Source organism: Heterodontus francisci, chromosome 2, assembly GCF_036365525.1.
Source record: "Heterodontus francisci isolate sHetFra1 chromosome 2, sHetFra1.hap1, whole genome shotgun sequence".
Lineage (NCBI taxonomy): Eukaryota > Metazoa > Chordata > Chondrichthyes > Heterodontiformes > Heterodontidae > Heterodontus > Heterodontus francisci.
Window position 1 is genome coordinate 144,400,711 of NC_090372.1, and position 15,716 is coordinate 144,416,426.

At 44.4% G+C, this 15,716-nt stretch overlaps 1 protein-coding gene across 1 annotated transcript in view; it reads left to right on the top strand.

Annotated features, from left to right (window-relative positions):
• Positions 1-14,454: 14,454 nt before the first annotated feature.
• Positions 14,455-15,716, top strand: part of lancl2 (LanC lantibiotic synthetase component C-like 2 (bacterial)) — a 57,064-nt gene continuing 55,802 nt past the window's right edge. The window contains exon 1 of the mRNA XM_068011593.1: positions 14,455-14,783. Within this exon, the coding sequence (XP_067867694.1) occupies positions 14,601-14,783 (183 nt within the window). The 5' untranslated portion in view covers positions 14,455-14,600. The remainder of the gene's footprint in view (positions 14,784-15,716) is intronic.

The following is a 15,716-nucleotide window of genomic DNA, read 5'->3' on the forward strand; positions in this document are numbered from 1 at the left end:
ATCACCCCTATGATTACTGGCCTACATTGGCTCCCAGTTAAGCAACGTCTTGATTTTCAAATTCTCAACCTTGTTTTTAAATCTCTCCATGACCTTTCCCCTCTATATCTCTGGAATCTCCTCCAGCCCCACAACCCTCCAAGATAGCTGTACTCATCCAATTCTATCCTCTTAAGCATTCATGGTTTTAATCATTTTTGGCCATGCCTTCAGTTGCCTAGGCCCTAAGCTCTGGATTTCCCTCCCTTCACCTCTTTATCTCTCTACCTCACTTTCCTCCTTAGGATACTCCTTAAAACCTACCTCTTTGGCCAAGCTTTTGGTTATCAGACCTAATATCTCCTTATGTGACTCAGTGTCATATTCTGTTTTATACTGTTCCTGTGAAGCGCCATGGGACATCTTATTACATTAAAGGTGCCATATAAATTTAAGTTGTTGTTGTAAACTGATTCTTGGGTTAAGTGGATTGTCCTCTGGGGAGAGATTGAGTAGACTGGGCCTTTTTTCCCTGGAATTTATCTCATTGAAACATATAAAATTCTATCATAGGATAGACGTTGGGAGGATGTTTTCCCTGGCTGTTGAATCTAGAACTAGGTGGCACTGTCTCAGAATAAGGGGTTGACCATTTAGGGCTGAGAAGAGGAGAAATCTTTTCATTCAAAGGGTTGTAGATCTTTGGAATTCTTTACTTCAGAGAGCTGTGGATGCTCAGTCATTGAATTTATTCAAGGCAGAGATTGATAGATTTTTGTAAACTCACGAAATTAAGGGATATGGGGATAGTGTGGGAAGCTGGAATTGAGATAGAAAAGCAGCCATAAACAGATGATGGCGAGATGGTATATCCGGCCCAAAGGGACAAATGGCCTGCTCCTACTCCTATTTCTTTATGTTCTTATTTACAGTGTTATAGCTCCACCCTGGCTCAAGCTCCCTTTGAGCACTCTTCCTTGCTGGAAGAAGAATTGGTGAATTGACCCTCTAGTTTTTTTGCTTCAATTAATTTGCACTGCTCAGAAAATGTTCAATTATTCGACTTTGCAGCTTTAATAGGAGGGTGGGCATTGTCCACAATTCTAATTCGGCTATTTTTTAGTAAAGCATGCTATAGTTAATAGTTTATCTGGATAAATACTATTCAAAAAATTTATTGAGGCAAATTAAATATTTAAGTACAGAATTTGGAGTAAGTTGGTAATGTTCCATCGGGCTAATATTATTGCTGATTTTGTTTGGTAACAGACCAATCAATGTATGTCAAGCTTTCTGTTGTACAACATGAAAGAAAACACCAAAAACAACAAACAATAACTTGCATTTATGTAGCAGTTTTAATGCAAAAAATAAATTTCTAAAACATTCTATAGGGGCGCAATCAGACAAAAATGAATGCTGAGCCAAAAAATGAAATATCTGAAGAAGTGCATTTCAAGGAGGTTCAAAGGAGGAAAGGGGGGTGGAGAAATGGACCGGTTTAGGGACAGATTTCCAGAGGATAGCGCCCAGATGTCTGATGGCTTGGCTGCCAGAGCTGGGTCAAAGGGAGGGGTGGATGTGTTTTGAAGGTAGAGTTTCAGGGAGGCTTGTAGGCCTGGAGGAGGTTATAGAGATAGGAAGGAGCTAGACCAAAAAAGACATAAATGTGAGGATGAGAATTTTAAATTGGAGGCATTGAGGAACCCAAAGTCAATGTAATACATTGTAGTAATAAAAGCAAAATACTGCGGATGCTGGAAATCTGAAATAAAAACAAGAAATGCTGGAATCACTCAGCAGGTCTGGCAGCATCTGTGGAAAGAGAAGCAGAGTTAACGTTTCGGGTCAGTGACCCTTCATCGGAACTGTAATACATTGTAGGCTGTTCAAAAGCCAGCAGAGTCTGATTGACTACACCCATCAAGATATCATGATCCATATCTGCAGGTTTTGGCATACATACCTAACAATGACTATAGAGATGGCAAGAACCAGAGGTAGAACTGTGTCATCTGTTGCAGAGACATTGGCAGCTACCATGCAGTAAAAGACACACACTTCTACCATCAACAATAGTCAGCTGCAGCATCAAATCTACCTCCATCTCCTTCCAGATATGCTGCAATACTGCCCCAGAATGAAACTAGCCCTACTATTCTCACAATCTTCTCTACTTCAACAGTTATCAAATGGGGTGGGGGAGGAAGGGTGAATGGGCAGATGCTGTACTGTCACTTGCTTCTAGGCTGTGTTTCATGCCTCCACATTAGGTTTCCTGTCACTTCATTTTGCTTACCTCTCTCCCCTTTTACCATTGCAAAAGCAGTCAAAAATTTGAAATGTCTTTTGAGCCTGTCCTAAGAGAGTAACAAAATGTTAGTACCCTTTTCTGTCACTTCTTTTTAAGTCCCTATTGTTTTAAATTTCACCTGAATTGCATTTGTCCAGTTCCACCAATAATTTTCCTTCATTTCATGGGATGTGGGCATCGCTGACAAAGCCAGCATTTGTTGCCCGTCCCTAATAGCCCTTGAGAAGTTGGTGGTAAGCAACCTTTATGAATCATTGCAGTCTATTAGGTGTGGGTACACCCACAATGCTGTTAGGGAGGGAATTCCAGGATTTTGATCCAGCGACAGTGAAGGAACAGTGATACATTTCCAAATCAGGATGGTGTGTGGCTTGGAGGGAGGGGAACTTGCAGATGGTGGTGTTCCCGCATGTCTGCTGCCCTTGTCCTTCTAAGTGGTAGAGATTGTGGGTTTGGAAGTTGCTGTTGAAGGAGGCTTGGTGAGTTGCTGCAGTGCATCTTGTAGATGGTACACACTGCTGCCACTGTGCGTCGGTGGTGGAGGGAGTGAATGCTTCAGGTGATGGATGGAGTGCCAATCAAGCAGGCTGCTTTGTCCTGGACGGTGTCGAGCTTCTTGAGTGTTGTTGGAGCCACACTCATCCAGGCAAGTGGAGAATGTTCCATCACAGTCCTGACTTGTGCCTTGTAGATGGTGGACAGACATTGAGGAGTCAGGAGATGGGTTACCCACTGCAGAATTTCCAGCCTCTGACTTGCTTTTGTAGCCACAGTACTTATGTGTGCTGCACGTACATGGAGCCATGAATAATTATGATAATAAGTTGACAATGGAAAATTATGTGCAATCAGCTCACTATACTTCAGTTGATCTTTGCACTCCTATCTAACCATCTGTCTTTAATTTCATCTATACTAGAACATATAGGCTTTTCTCTGGAAAAAGTGTTCTTTTACATTTTATTCTCTAAGGGAGAAGAGCACATTATGCTCATAATTATTAGACATGATAAGGTTTGTATGGATGTTTAGTTATTTAAATCAAGTTTACTAGGAAATATCTATTGCATCAAAAATGATTAATTAAATGAATTACTAGTTCAACTCTGAGTCCTTTATCATCTTCAGTTGAAGCTTCACATAGTGTCAACTGTGCTTAAATTATTCAAATGTTTAATTACATTCAATCTTGCACACTACTGGGAGCATGTAACTAAAATTATCAGAGGATTTCAAATCACATTTGTTGAAATTTGTTAAATCAATAGTACAGTGGGCAGAGTAAAAGATTGTTGAAGCAGTCAAGTCAGTCAAACCATGTGTCTTGCTTTGAAACAGACAAAGGCATTTGGTAATCTAAATTTTTTATTGGAGACAGTCAAAACCTGGTTAAAGCAGGTCAATAACCTATCTAAGAGTGTCATTTTTCTCCTGCAGTGGCAGAATCAGAAGCTGCTAATTCAGAGAAACCAGCAATGACACAGCAGTATTCCTCCATGTTATAATGTAGTGGTGCAGGCTCACTCTAATTTCAAATGCTTGGCAGTGGGTTTCTCATCCAGCTTGACTACCTGGAAATATTGTCTTCGAACTATGCCCCTTGGACAACAGCAGTACTAAGTCTGAGGAATGCTGCTCACTAGGGCAACAGTATGAAGTCTTCATTCCTGATTAAAGTGAAATTATTTTGACAACCTCCACTGAAGAGTGCACTGATATCAAGGTATCAAGGACACAAACAAGGATGATTAATACTGTCTTTCCTACTCTGCAAGGAGTGATTTTTTGTGTGATCAGGAATGTGGCAGGATTGACTTCCTGTTTGTCCCATGGTGTCACGGTCAGATCTACCGAAGTCAAGCCGGTGTTCTTCTCCGACCATTGCCTCTTACTGGCTGACTGTCACTTATAGGATGACCAACGGTTGGCAGGGGAACATGGAAGCTCAATGCTCCACTGCTAACCCCAGAGAACATTGAGGAACTCAAAAGGGATTACAAAGGTTGGAGAACCGTGAAACACCTCTTTGAGTCTCCAGTTCACTGGTGGGAGGCGATCAAGGAGAACATCAAGAGGTTCTTTATCTTCAAAGGTGTTAAGAGGGCAAGAGAGAGACAGAGGGAAATGTCCCGACGCCAGAAAAGAATGCAAAATCTGCTCCGGTTGCAGTCGATGGGGGTTGAGGTCAAGGAGGACCTCCATGAGGTGAAGAGCCAGCAGGCCTCGCTCTTTGCCACGGAAGCCTCCAAGATCATCTTCCGGTCCAGAGCCCGCTCCATCGAGCAGGATGAGACGTGCTCGCATTACTTCTTCCAAAAGGTACACACAGAGAGCTCTGTGATCAGCAGCCTGAGGGAAGAGGATGGCTCGGTAACGTCTTCGCAGTCCGACATACTAAGGATCAGCAAATCCTTTTATGCTGGGCTGTACGACGTGAAGCCCACAGACAGCAGAGCCTCCGAGTCCTTCCTGTCATCTATCACAGAGGTCTTAGATGACAGCATGAGGGAGAGACTGGACAAGCCGCTAACTCTGGACGAGCTGACAAAGGCCGTCAAGTCCTTCGAGCCGAGTAATAACTCCCAGAAGAAATGGCTTACCGGTTGAGTTGTATTCGGCCCCATGGGACTGGGTCGGCCCAGACCTGTTGGAAGTATACGAGAGTATGCTTCTGGCTGGGAGCATGACAGAATCAAGTGGAAAGGCATCATCACCCTCATCTACAAGCGGAAGGGGAAGAGGGCAAAAATCAGAAATTGGCGGCCCGTCTCACTGCTTAACGTTGAGTTCATGATTCTGTCCAAAGTCATTGCCAGTCGAGTCAAGTCTGCTCTGGAGTTGGTGATTCACCCTGACCAGACCTGTACTGTACCCGGCAGGAAGATCTCTGATCCTCTCGCGCTACTAAGGGATATGATCGCCTATGTACGGGACAGGAGGGCGGACACCTGCCTCATCAGCCTGGACCAGGAGAAGACCTTTGACAGAATATTGCACACCTACATGATCGACATACTTTCCAAAATGGGGTTTGGGGAGGGAATCTTCAATTGGATCAAACTGCTCTACACAAACATCAGTAGCGCAGTCTCAATCAATGGGTGGGAATCAGAAAGTTTCCCAATCCAATCTGGAGTCAGACAGGGCTGTCCTCTCTCCCCTGTCTTGTTTGTTTGCTGTATTGAACCTTTTTCTGAGTCTATTAGGAAGGATGTAGGCATAAGAGGGGTGACAATCCCAGGCAGCGGAGGCACTCAGGTTAAAACCTCCCTGTACATGGATGATGTCGCCATCTTCTGCTCGGATCCGCTGCCCGTTCGCAGACTGATGAGCATCTGCAACCAGTTCGAACTGGCCTCGGGAGCCAAAGTTAACCACGGCAAGAGCGAGGCCATGTTCTTTGGAAACTGGGCTGACCGATCCTTTGTGCCCTTTACCATCAGGTCAGACTACCTGAAGGTGCTGGGGATATGGTTCGGAAGGGCCGGGGCGTGCACCAAAACCTGGAGGGAGCGAGTAGCCAGAGTACACTATAAGCTGAGCGTGTGGGAGCAGCGATCTCTCTCCATTGTGGTTAAGAACCTGGTCATCAGGTGCGAGGCACTCACATTGTTGCTGTACGTGGCGCAGGTCTGGCCCATACCCCACTCCTGCGCCGTGGCGGTCACCCGAGCCATTTTCCACTTCATCTGGGGATCCAAAATGGACCGGGTACGGAGGGACACCATGTTCAAACCTCTGGATAAGGGCAGGAAAAATGTACCCAACATCGCCCTCATCCTGATGACCACCTTCGTGTGCGGCTGCATCAAGCTGTGCATAGAGCCCCAGTACACAAACACCAAGTGTCACTACATGCTGAGGTTCTATCTGTCCCCGGTGTTGCAAAGGATGGGCCTGGTCACATTGCCGCGGAACGCTCCATCCAGTTAGACCTTGCTGTACCACCTATCTTTCATGGAAAAATTTCTGCGGAAAAACACCTTTGACCACCAATCCATAAGGCAGTGGTCTGCACGGAATGTCCTCAAGGCCCTACAGGAAAAGGAGACGGTGGATCCTGTCGGATGGTTCCTCGAACAGATTACCAAAGTCATTTGGTGGAATGCCTCATCACCAGAACTTTCAAACAAGCATCAAGATGTAGCTTGGCTGGTGGTGAGAAGAGCCCTCCCCGTCAGATCCTTCCTGCATGCCCAAAGTCTCACCCCCTCTGCACAATGCCCTTGAGATGGCTGTGGTGGGGAAGAGAGTGTTGCCCACCTCCTTCTGCAATGTATCTTTGCAAAGCAGGTGTGGAAAGAGATGCAGTGGTTTTTGTTGAGGTTCATCCCAAGCAGCTCTGGAACACAGGATTCTGTGCTCTACAGGCTTTTCCCAGGGACACACACCGAGATAAACATCAACTGCTGCTGGAGGACCATCAATTCGGTGAAAGACGCTCTTGGTCTGAGCGAAACTTGCTGGTCTTCCAGCGCAAAGAGTTGTCCATAACCGAGTGTTGCAGACTGGCACATTGCAAGGTCCAGGACTACGTGCTGAGGGACGCACTAAAACTTGGGGCAGCCGTGGCAAAGGCTCAATGCGGAAAGGCCACTGTGTAAGGTCCTCCCGCCACAGTGAACCAAGGGGTTGGAACCTGTGTAAAACCTCTCAATGTACATTACATTTAAAATGGAGGCACTTCATGTTTTTCTGTATCTAAGAAATCTGATCTCTATTGTACTTTCCAGAATGTGAAATTTGAATGGTTCTGAACTGTTCTATAATGTATTTTTGCTCATTTTTATGAATAAAGTATAGTTTTGGAAAAAAAATCCTCCTCAAAGCTTCCCTCTACATGTACATGGGTTACAAACTACATCATGTTTTGAGGATATTGTTTACATTTCTCTTTAATTTGCACTTATACTAGTTTTATATGGTATGATTTTGAGAATGGTGAAAACAGGCAGTACGAAGTTATATTATCTTCTCTACACCACTCTGAATCAGGAGAAAGCAGAGCCTTTACACTGCATATGAACCTCAGGAAGATTTTGTGGTTCTGTCTGAAAGTTCTGTTGTAGGAAATGCATCCCAAATATATTTTCCAATCAAATAGTGGATGTGTCCATTTTATGTGGAGTATCCTGTAACTGCATCAAGAATGATGAGTAGAAAATAGAGATCACTTCAATTTTCAACCAGCCAAATCCTTTCTAATGGATCTCTAACTAAATAACTTACAGTCAGTTAGGATAATATGAACCAAGTTATTCAAAGAATTGGCAGTAGTGTATAAGTACAAACAGTAAAAATAGCATAAGACAAAGATTCAAATATATGCTATTAGTTTTGTGGCTGTATTCTTATACAGTAAGTCCCTATCAAAGTTATGGAAAAGAATAAGATAATGAGATAACAGAGGATCTTCTAGATAGGAAGATGGCTTTTGTTTGTACACATTAATAAAACATGGCTTATAAGCTGTGACACGCTTGAATCGACAACCATGAATGAAAGGTTGATAAGTCCCCTGGACCTGTTATTCTACATCCAAGAGTGTTAAAATAGGTAGCTATGGAGATAGTGGATGCATTGGTGATCATCTTCCACAATTCTATAGATTCTGAAGTGGTTCCTGTAGATTAGAATATCGCAAATGTCACCCCACTATTTAAGAAGGGAGGGAGAGAGAAAACAGGGAATTACAGACCTGTTAGCCTTACATCAGTCATTGGGAAAATGCTAGAGTCTATTCTAAAGGATGTGATAATTAGACATTTGGATAATAATGATCTGACTGGGCATAGTCAATATGGATTTATGAATGGGAAATATTGTTTGACGAACTTGTTGGAGTTTTTTGAGGATGTTACTAACAGAAGTGATAAAAGGGAGTTGGTGGATGTGGTATTCTTGGATTTTCAGAAGGCTTTTGATAAAGTCCCCCACAAATTAAAGCACATGCGATAGGAGGTAATATACTGGCATGGATTAAAGATTGGTTAACAGGCAGAAAGCAGAGAGTAGGAATATACGGGTCATTCTCGCATTGGCAGGTTGTGACTAGTGGGGTGCCACAAGCATCAATGCTTGGGCCCCAGCTGTTCACAATATATATCAATGATTTGGATGTGGGGACCAAATGTAGTATTTCCAAGTTCGCAGATGACACCAAACTAGGTGGGTTGTGAGGAAGATGCAAAGCGGCTTTAAGGGGATTTGGACATACTTAGTGGGAAAGAACGTGGCAGATGGAATATAACGTGGAAAAATGTGAGGTTATCCACTTTGGTAGGAGGAATAGATGTGCAGAGTATTTCTTAAATGGTAAGCGATTAGAAAGTATAGATGTACAAAGGCACCTGTATGTCCTTGTCAATAAGTTGCTGAAAGCTAACTTGCAGGTGCAGCAAGCAATTAGGAAGGCTAATTGTATGTTAGCCTTTATCCCAAGAGGATTTGAGTACAGGAGTAGTGAAGTCTTGATTCAATTGTATAGAATCTTGGTTAGACCACACTTGGAGTGCCGTGTACAGTTTTGGTCCCCTTACCTTCAGAAGGATATTATTGCCATAAAGGGAGTGCAACGAAGGCTCACGAGACCTGTTCCCGGGATGGTGGGACTGTCCTATGAAGAGAAAGTGGGGAAACTGGGCCTGTATTCTCTAGAGTTTCGAAGAATGAGAGGTGATCTCATTGAAACCTACAAAATACATAAAGGGATAGACAGGATAGATGCCGCTAAGATATTTCTCCTGGTTAGGGAGTCTAGAACCAGGCAACACAATTTCAAAATAAGGAGGAAGCCACTTAGGACAGAGATGAGGAGAAATTTCTTTACTCAGAGGTTTGTGAATCTTTGGAATTTTCTATTCCAGAGGGCTGTGGGAGCTTAGTCATTGAGTATGTTTAAAGCAGAGATTGACAGATTTCTAAATACAAATGACACAAGGGGATATGGGGATGGTGTGGGAAAAAGAGTTGAAGTGGATGATCAGCCATGATTATATTGAATGGCAGGGCAGGCTCGATCAGCTGAATGGTCTACTCCTATTCCTATGTTCCAAAAAACAGGAGGGGCAGTCTTCCAGTGCTTTAGAAAATTATAGTCGAGAGGTGTATCTGAAATAGAATCTATCTATAAAAAGAAAGAATAGTGTGTCCCCCTATGTAGCAGGAGAAGCTATTGCATTGATCACTTATTTTAAGAACTAATATTTCACACTGCAGTATTTCTGTTGAATATCTTAAGAATGTGTAACTCCTTAATGTGTATTTATGCATTTTTGTCAGTTTAGTCACTGAAAGATCTTGATTTGTCTGCAGTTACATGCAAGCTGATTTTAGATCTGAAATCATATAGTATCATTATCATTAACTATTACAACTCAATTTGCATTTTATTCCATCTCGTCTTTGTCATATAATGTCTCCTGCCCTCTGCCCTATTACAGACCTTCCCTTTTGTTCTTCTTCCCCTTTTCCCCTTTTCACTTGCTCAAAACCTATTACATTTCTAACTTTTGCCAGTTCTGATGAAAGGTCATTGACCTGAAACATTAACTCTGTTTCTCTCTACACGGATGCTGCCAGAGCTGCTGAGTATTTCCAGCACTTTCTGTTTTTGTTTCAGATTTCCAGCATCTGCAGTATTTTGCTTTTATCATTACCTGAGCGTCTTAGAAAACATAGAAAGTTTAACGCACAGAAAAGGCCACTTGGCCAATCGTCTCTGCGCTGGCTGAAAAACGAGCCACCCAGCCTAATTCTACCTTCCAGCATTTGGTCTGTAGCTCTGCAGGTTACAGCACTTGAAATGCATATCCAGACACCTTTGAAATAAGTTGAGGGTTTCTGCTTCTACTAGCCCTTCAGGCAGTGAGTTCCAGACCCCCAGCACTCTCAGGGTGAATTTTTTTTTCCCTCATCTCCCCTCTAATCTTTCTACTTTAAATCTATGCCCCCTAGTCACTGACCTCTCTGCTAAGGCTCTTCACATCCACTCTATCCAGGCCCCTCACTATTTTGTACATTTCAATCAAATCTCCCCTCAGCCTTCTCTGTTCCAAGGAGAACAACCCCAGCCATTCCAATCTTTTCTCAGAGCTGCATTTTTCCAGTCCTGGAAACATCCTTGTAAATCTCCTCTGTACCCTTTCTCGTGCAATCACATCCTTTCTGTAATGAGGTGAGCAGAACAGCACACAGTACTCAAGTCCAGCATAATCTCCCTGCTCCTACATTCTATACCTCGGCCATTAAGGGAAAGGATTCCATATGCCTTCTTAACCACCTTATTGACCTGTCCTGCTACCTTCAGGGATCTGCGGACATTCACTCCAAGATCCCTCACTTCTACACCTCTCAGTATTCTCCCATTAATCGTGTATTCCTTTGCCTTCTTATATTCATTTCAAGATTTATCCAAATTTTGATGTTACATCTACTTGAAGATTTGAGAAGAAATAGTAAGAAGACATTGTAGGAGATATGAAATAAACGGTTCTATTATATAGTTCGTTAGCTCCACTTCAATGTCAAATAATAAGCAGTTAATATAGTCAGGGACATATATAAATACTCTTCCCTCTCCAATGCCTTTTCTCTCCTTAATGCTTATATGTCACCAAGAGTAACCATGGTATAATGAGGAAAGCAGCAACTAACCATGTCCAAAGGAACATAGCAACAGGGGCCTCTTGAGCCTGTTCCATGATTCAGTTAGATCATGACTGATCTGTAAACAGTGTTACTATAGTTAATCTGAGAATCAGCAACAAAATTGCATCAATATGATTCTATATACAGCCTTAACAATCACAACAATCCTAAGCACAAAAGCAAAATACTGCAGATGCTGGAAATGCTCAGCAGGTCTGGCAGCATCTGTGGAGAGAGAAAGAATTAACGTTTCAGGTTGATGACCTATCGTGATGAATTTTTGCCATAGAGGCGGGAAATAGGAGCTTGATTGTTTCCGGGTCAGAAACCTGCCTCTGGTGGGAAACTGATTAAAGTTCAGATTTTCACAGGGACGAGCTCTTAACTGATATGGAGACGGATTTCCTGTCCAATTACAGCCAGTGGAGATGGGAACAGAGGCAGTGCAGATGAAGTGGGGGACTGATTTAGACTCCCCACAGCAATCATCACTGAGGCTGGTTATCTGAAGGGAGAAGTCTGCTGATTGTGCCAAAGCTTTCCACAGGAGAGCCAGAAGCCTGGCACCCGGACATGGGCAGCCTCTCACTTCATCGATGTCAACCGAGATCTAATGTTGGAGGCTGTAAAGGAAAGGAGGGAGGTCCTCTTCCTGGAGGTTGGCAGGAAGAGGCTGATTGCACGGAGCACTGAATGGGCCACTGGGGTGTCTTCTTACTGTCTCTGCCTACTGTTTTCCTCTATTTGGAATGTATAAATGATGACAATTCAAGCCACATGTCTGGGACTCTTTTAATTGCTGCCGTAACAGAAAAAGTTGTATGAGGTGGTGAAAGAGATAACGATATCCTCCACAGTGAGGGCAAAGCCTCTTGGCAGATGTGCTTCCTTCGCTGGAGGTAAGTGATTAGATGTTCCAGGCTGCATCTTCCATACACTTGTTTGCACAGGTAACCTTGCATGTTATGCCCCTCAACCTGGGTCAGAGGGGCTCAGCTGAAATGTTCCTGGTGTTCATGGCATCTCACAAGCCGTTCATGCCCTGAGCTGTACCTGGCCACCTCGTGGTGCAGCCGGGGCATCGCTCTGTTCAGCATCATCTCTCTCCACCTCCACTTCCTCCTCCTCCTTCTGCTCTTTCCCCAATGAGTTGACTCCTACCAGGTGCTCACCGTTCTCAAGGTTCGTATCTCTCTGGATATCCATGAAGAATGCAGCAGACCACCACAATGACCAAGACCCTTGCAGGAGGGTATTGGAGGGTGCCATCCGACTGGTCCAGGCACCAGAATTGTATTTTGAAAAGCCAGATGGGCTGCTCGATGGTTGGCCTAGTGAGCAGGTGCCATTGGTTGCATCACTTCTGTGCCCCTCTCTTGGCTCCCATAGTCACAATGTCATCAAGGGATAACCCATGTCCCCCAGGCAGCCTGAACTGGTGGAGGAAGAAGGAGTCATGGCAACTACCAGGAAAGCAAGCATACTCATGGAGGAAGCTGTTGTTGTGGTCACAGACAGTTGGACATTGAGTGGGTGGAGACGTTTCCAGCTGATGGATCTCATTGGCTGGTCACTCGGTGCCTTGTTGACTACGTGGGTGCAATTGATGATGCCCTGCACCTGGGGGAATCCAGCAATGGTGGTGAAACCCAATACCCTTTTTTCCTGTGAGGCCACATCTGTCATGAAATGAATGTACTGTCCAACTCTGGCAAAGAGGGCATCAGTGACCAGGGAGATGCAGTGGTGAGCAGCCGTTTGCGAGATGCCACGAAAGTTTGCAGCTGGTCTTTGGAAGGAGCAAGTTAAAAGAAGCTCAAGGCCAAAGTGACTTTGACAGCTGCTGACAGGGCATGGTGACCAGTGCTGCGAGGTGTGAGGTCTTCAGCGATGAGGGCACAGATGTCTGTGACTATCTGACTGGAGAGTTGCAGTCTCCTGCAGCACTGGGTCTCAGTCATCTCCAGGTAGCTCCATCTTCGGCGCTATATCCCATGTTGAGGGTATGGCCTCCATTGCTTTCCAGCCCTACTGCTGCATGGGGTTCTGCCCTTCCCCTGGAGGGTGTTGCCCCTCATCGCCACTGGGCCCAAAATCTGACAGTCCTGCACCCATTGCCGATTGCAGCCTTCCTTTTGGCCACCCTATTGTGAGTGGCAGCCTTGCCCCCTGCTCTCCAAGTATCTGGCCAGCACAGCCGAAAAGGTGCACATATGGACCGCAGTCAGTAGTTTCAATAGCAGTTATGATGAGTTCCACAGCCCAAAAACCTACCAATTTCCATTCATTTATAAGTGAAGCAGCGGAAGGCTGCTGCTGTCCTTGAAACTTTACCCTACCATAAATTAGTATCTTCGGAAGAGAAGGGCAAAGGAAGAAAATCAGAGAGCAGATTAGAAGAGAAAAAATACAAAAATAAATTAATATATTTGGATGAAATAAGAAAATGATTCAACCCAAAACATTTAATCCGGATAGAAAAATGAATTTACTGCTTTAGCTAGAACTGAGAGTAGTGTATTGAAAATAAGAAAGGCACCATCTGTTCAGCTGTTCAGTGGTGCACCAGTCTGGCAATGCTAGTCTTCATACAGCTTGATGGCACTGGAAAGCTGCCCAACCCCCTTCACTTACCCGTCTGTATTACAACAGTAAAACAAGATATAAAAGCAATTTATGGAAATCCTTTCTGAAGATCTCATATCTCGATTAGTTTGCTAAAACAGAATAATCTGTCATTGTGATCTATAGGGTGCTTGATTAAATAGAAATGAAAGTGTTTGTCTTTCATGGCCAATGCAATAGACGATAGGGTTTCTGGCGCCAGAAAGTGGACTGTGGTATTCTATCAGCATTAGAAAGAGCAGATTTGCTGTTTTGAATAAGTATTTTTATAAATAATAATTCTTCTAGTGTTTAGTAATATTGATATAGTAATATGTAGCAGAATAAGAGCTTTATCGGTATGAGTTTGTGCTAAATTTATTACTGATAGAAAAAATGGTACAGTATAGTACACGTTTGAGAAAATTAAACTATTAACATATATTCATTTATCAGCCGTGGAAACCCGTGGCGACTTGTGTTTACAGCATTGCATTTATTAAGAAAAAACGGAATAAACGGGCAGCAACTGTGTTTTTAATATAAAATAGCTCACTGACACACTTGAAGGGCATTCAGTGTTGCAGTGCAATTAATCTGCTAATAGCCAGTGCGTTTTGATTAAAGCCATATGGGAAAAAATTTCAAGTGAGTTTACGTGTAATTAAAGGGTTGGGAATGTTTGCTGTGTAGATTAATTGACGGGAGGTGGTGGTCTGGACTGTATGTGTAGAGTCTTATACTTAGCGAGCATTTATGAATGGTGTGACGGTATCAAATAAAAGGAGAGAGGGAGTGGCTGCTGAATTTTTCTTGTGTAGTGAGTGAGGTTGAGAGCAGACAGTGTACCGCTGCAGGATAGCTTCCTTCTCTCCTCGCTGTCAGCGTTTGGCTGTGTGTGTAAGACAGAGCGCGGGGACAGTTCCCCGGGCTCAAGTTCTGTGTCTCGTGCGACCCAGCTGGGGGGGGGGAGCAGGAGGAGGAGAAAGCGCCAAGTCGGCTCGCAACTCGCCACGGCTTTGTCCCGCACGGGGCACCGTAGCCCCGGGGTGTGATGGGAGAGTCGATGTCGAAGCGGTTGAAATCGGAGCTGGAGATGGAGGAGCGCTCGTTCTGTAACCCGTACCCGGACAGCAGGGGCAACGGGGCCGGGGCTGGGCCCGCGGCGGCTGCCGCAGGAGCCGGGGCGCATGACCAGCAGCAGGAGGCGGCGGATTGCTTCGACCCGCAGGGGAAGGTAATGGAGGCAATAACGACGAGAGAAATAAACATTGAAAGGTGTTAATAATGGGACAGCGGGAGGTAGCCGAGTTCTGCCGGGCCCGGGGTGGGGAAGGAGAGAGCGGCAAGAGCCGCCTCTCTTTCCTTCAGCTGTCTGCGCTGTGACAGGAAACCGACAGCGAAGTAAATCACAACCGACGTTGAGGAGCCCGTCAGCTTGGGACTGAGCGCATGGCCAATGTTAACCTGTCCCCATCGCGGGGCTTCACCCCGCTACCTGCTGACTGTCATCTAGGAATTCGAGGGGGAAGGACAGGGGGGTTTTTGTGTCTTTTTAAAAGATTTTTCTTGGCGAGTACAAATCGGCCGCTGAAACTGGCAACTGACGATATTACAGGACATGTCATTGCAGCCAAAAACGGTATGACCTGGGAGGTACCGTTGCTGTGAATCACCAAATGTAGTGAGTGGGGTTGTCTGCTCTATTATTGAACCCTTCGAGGGCTGCAATTGGATTTATGCGCCGAAATGGAAAATTATATACAGATGCTAATTTTAAATTCGCCCAGTTAAAGTCACAGTACTGAAACCGCTCATGTCAAAGTCACAAATGACATCGTTTGTGATGGCAAAGGTAAACTGTCTTTCCTTGTTCTTCTTGACCTATCTGCAACCTTTGATACCATCCTTCACTGTTGCCCAGATTGGGGGGGACTGCACTCCCTGGTTACATCTTTTCTATCTAATCATAGCCAGAGAATCACCTGCAATGCCTTCTCTTGCTGCTACTACACCATTACCTCTGGTGTGTCCCAAGGATCTATCCTTCGTCCCCTTCTATTTCTTATCTACATACTGCAAAATCGTCGAAAGCACAGCATTAGTTTTCACATGTACGCTGACGACACCCAGCTCTACCTCAGCACTGCTTCTTTACTCTGCTAAATTT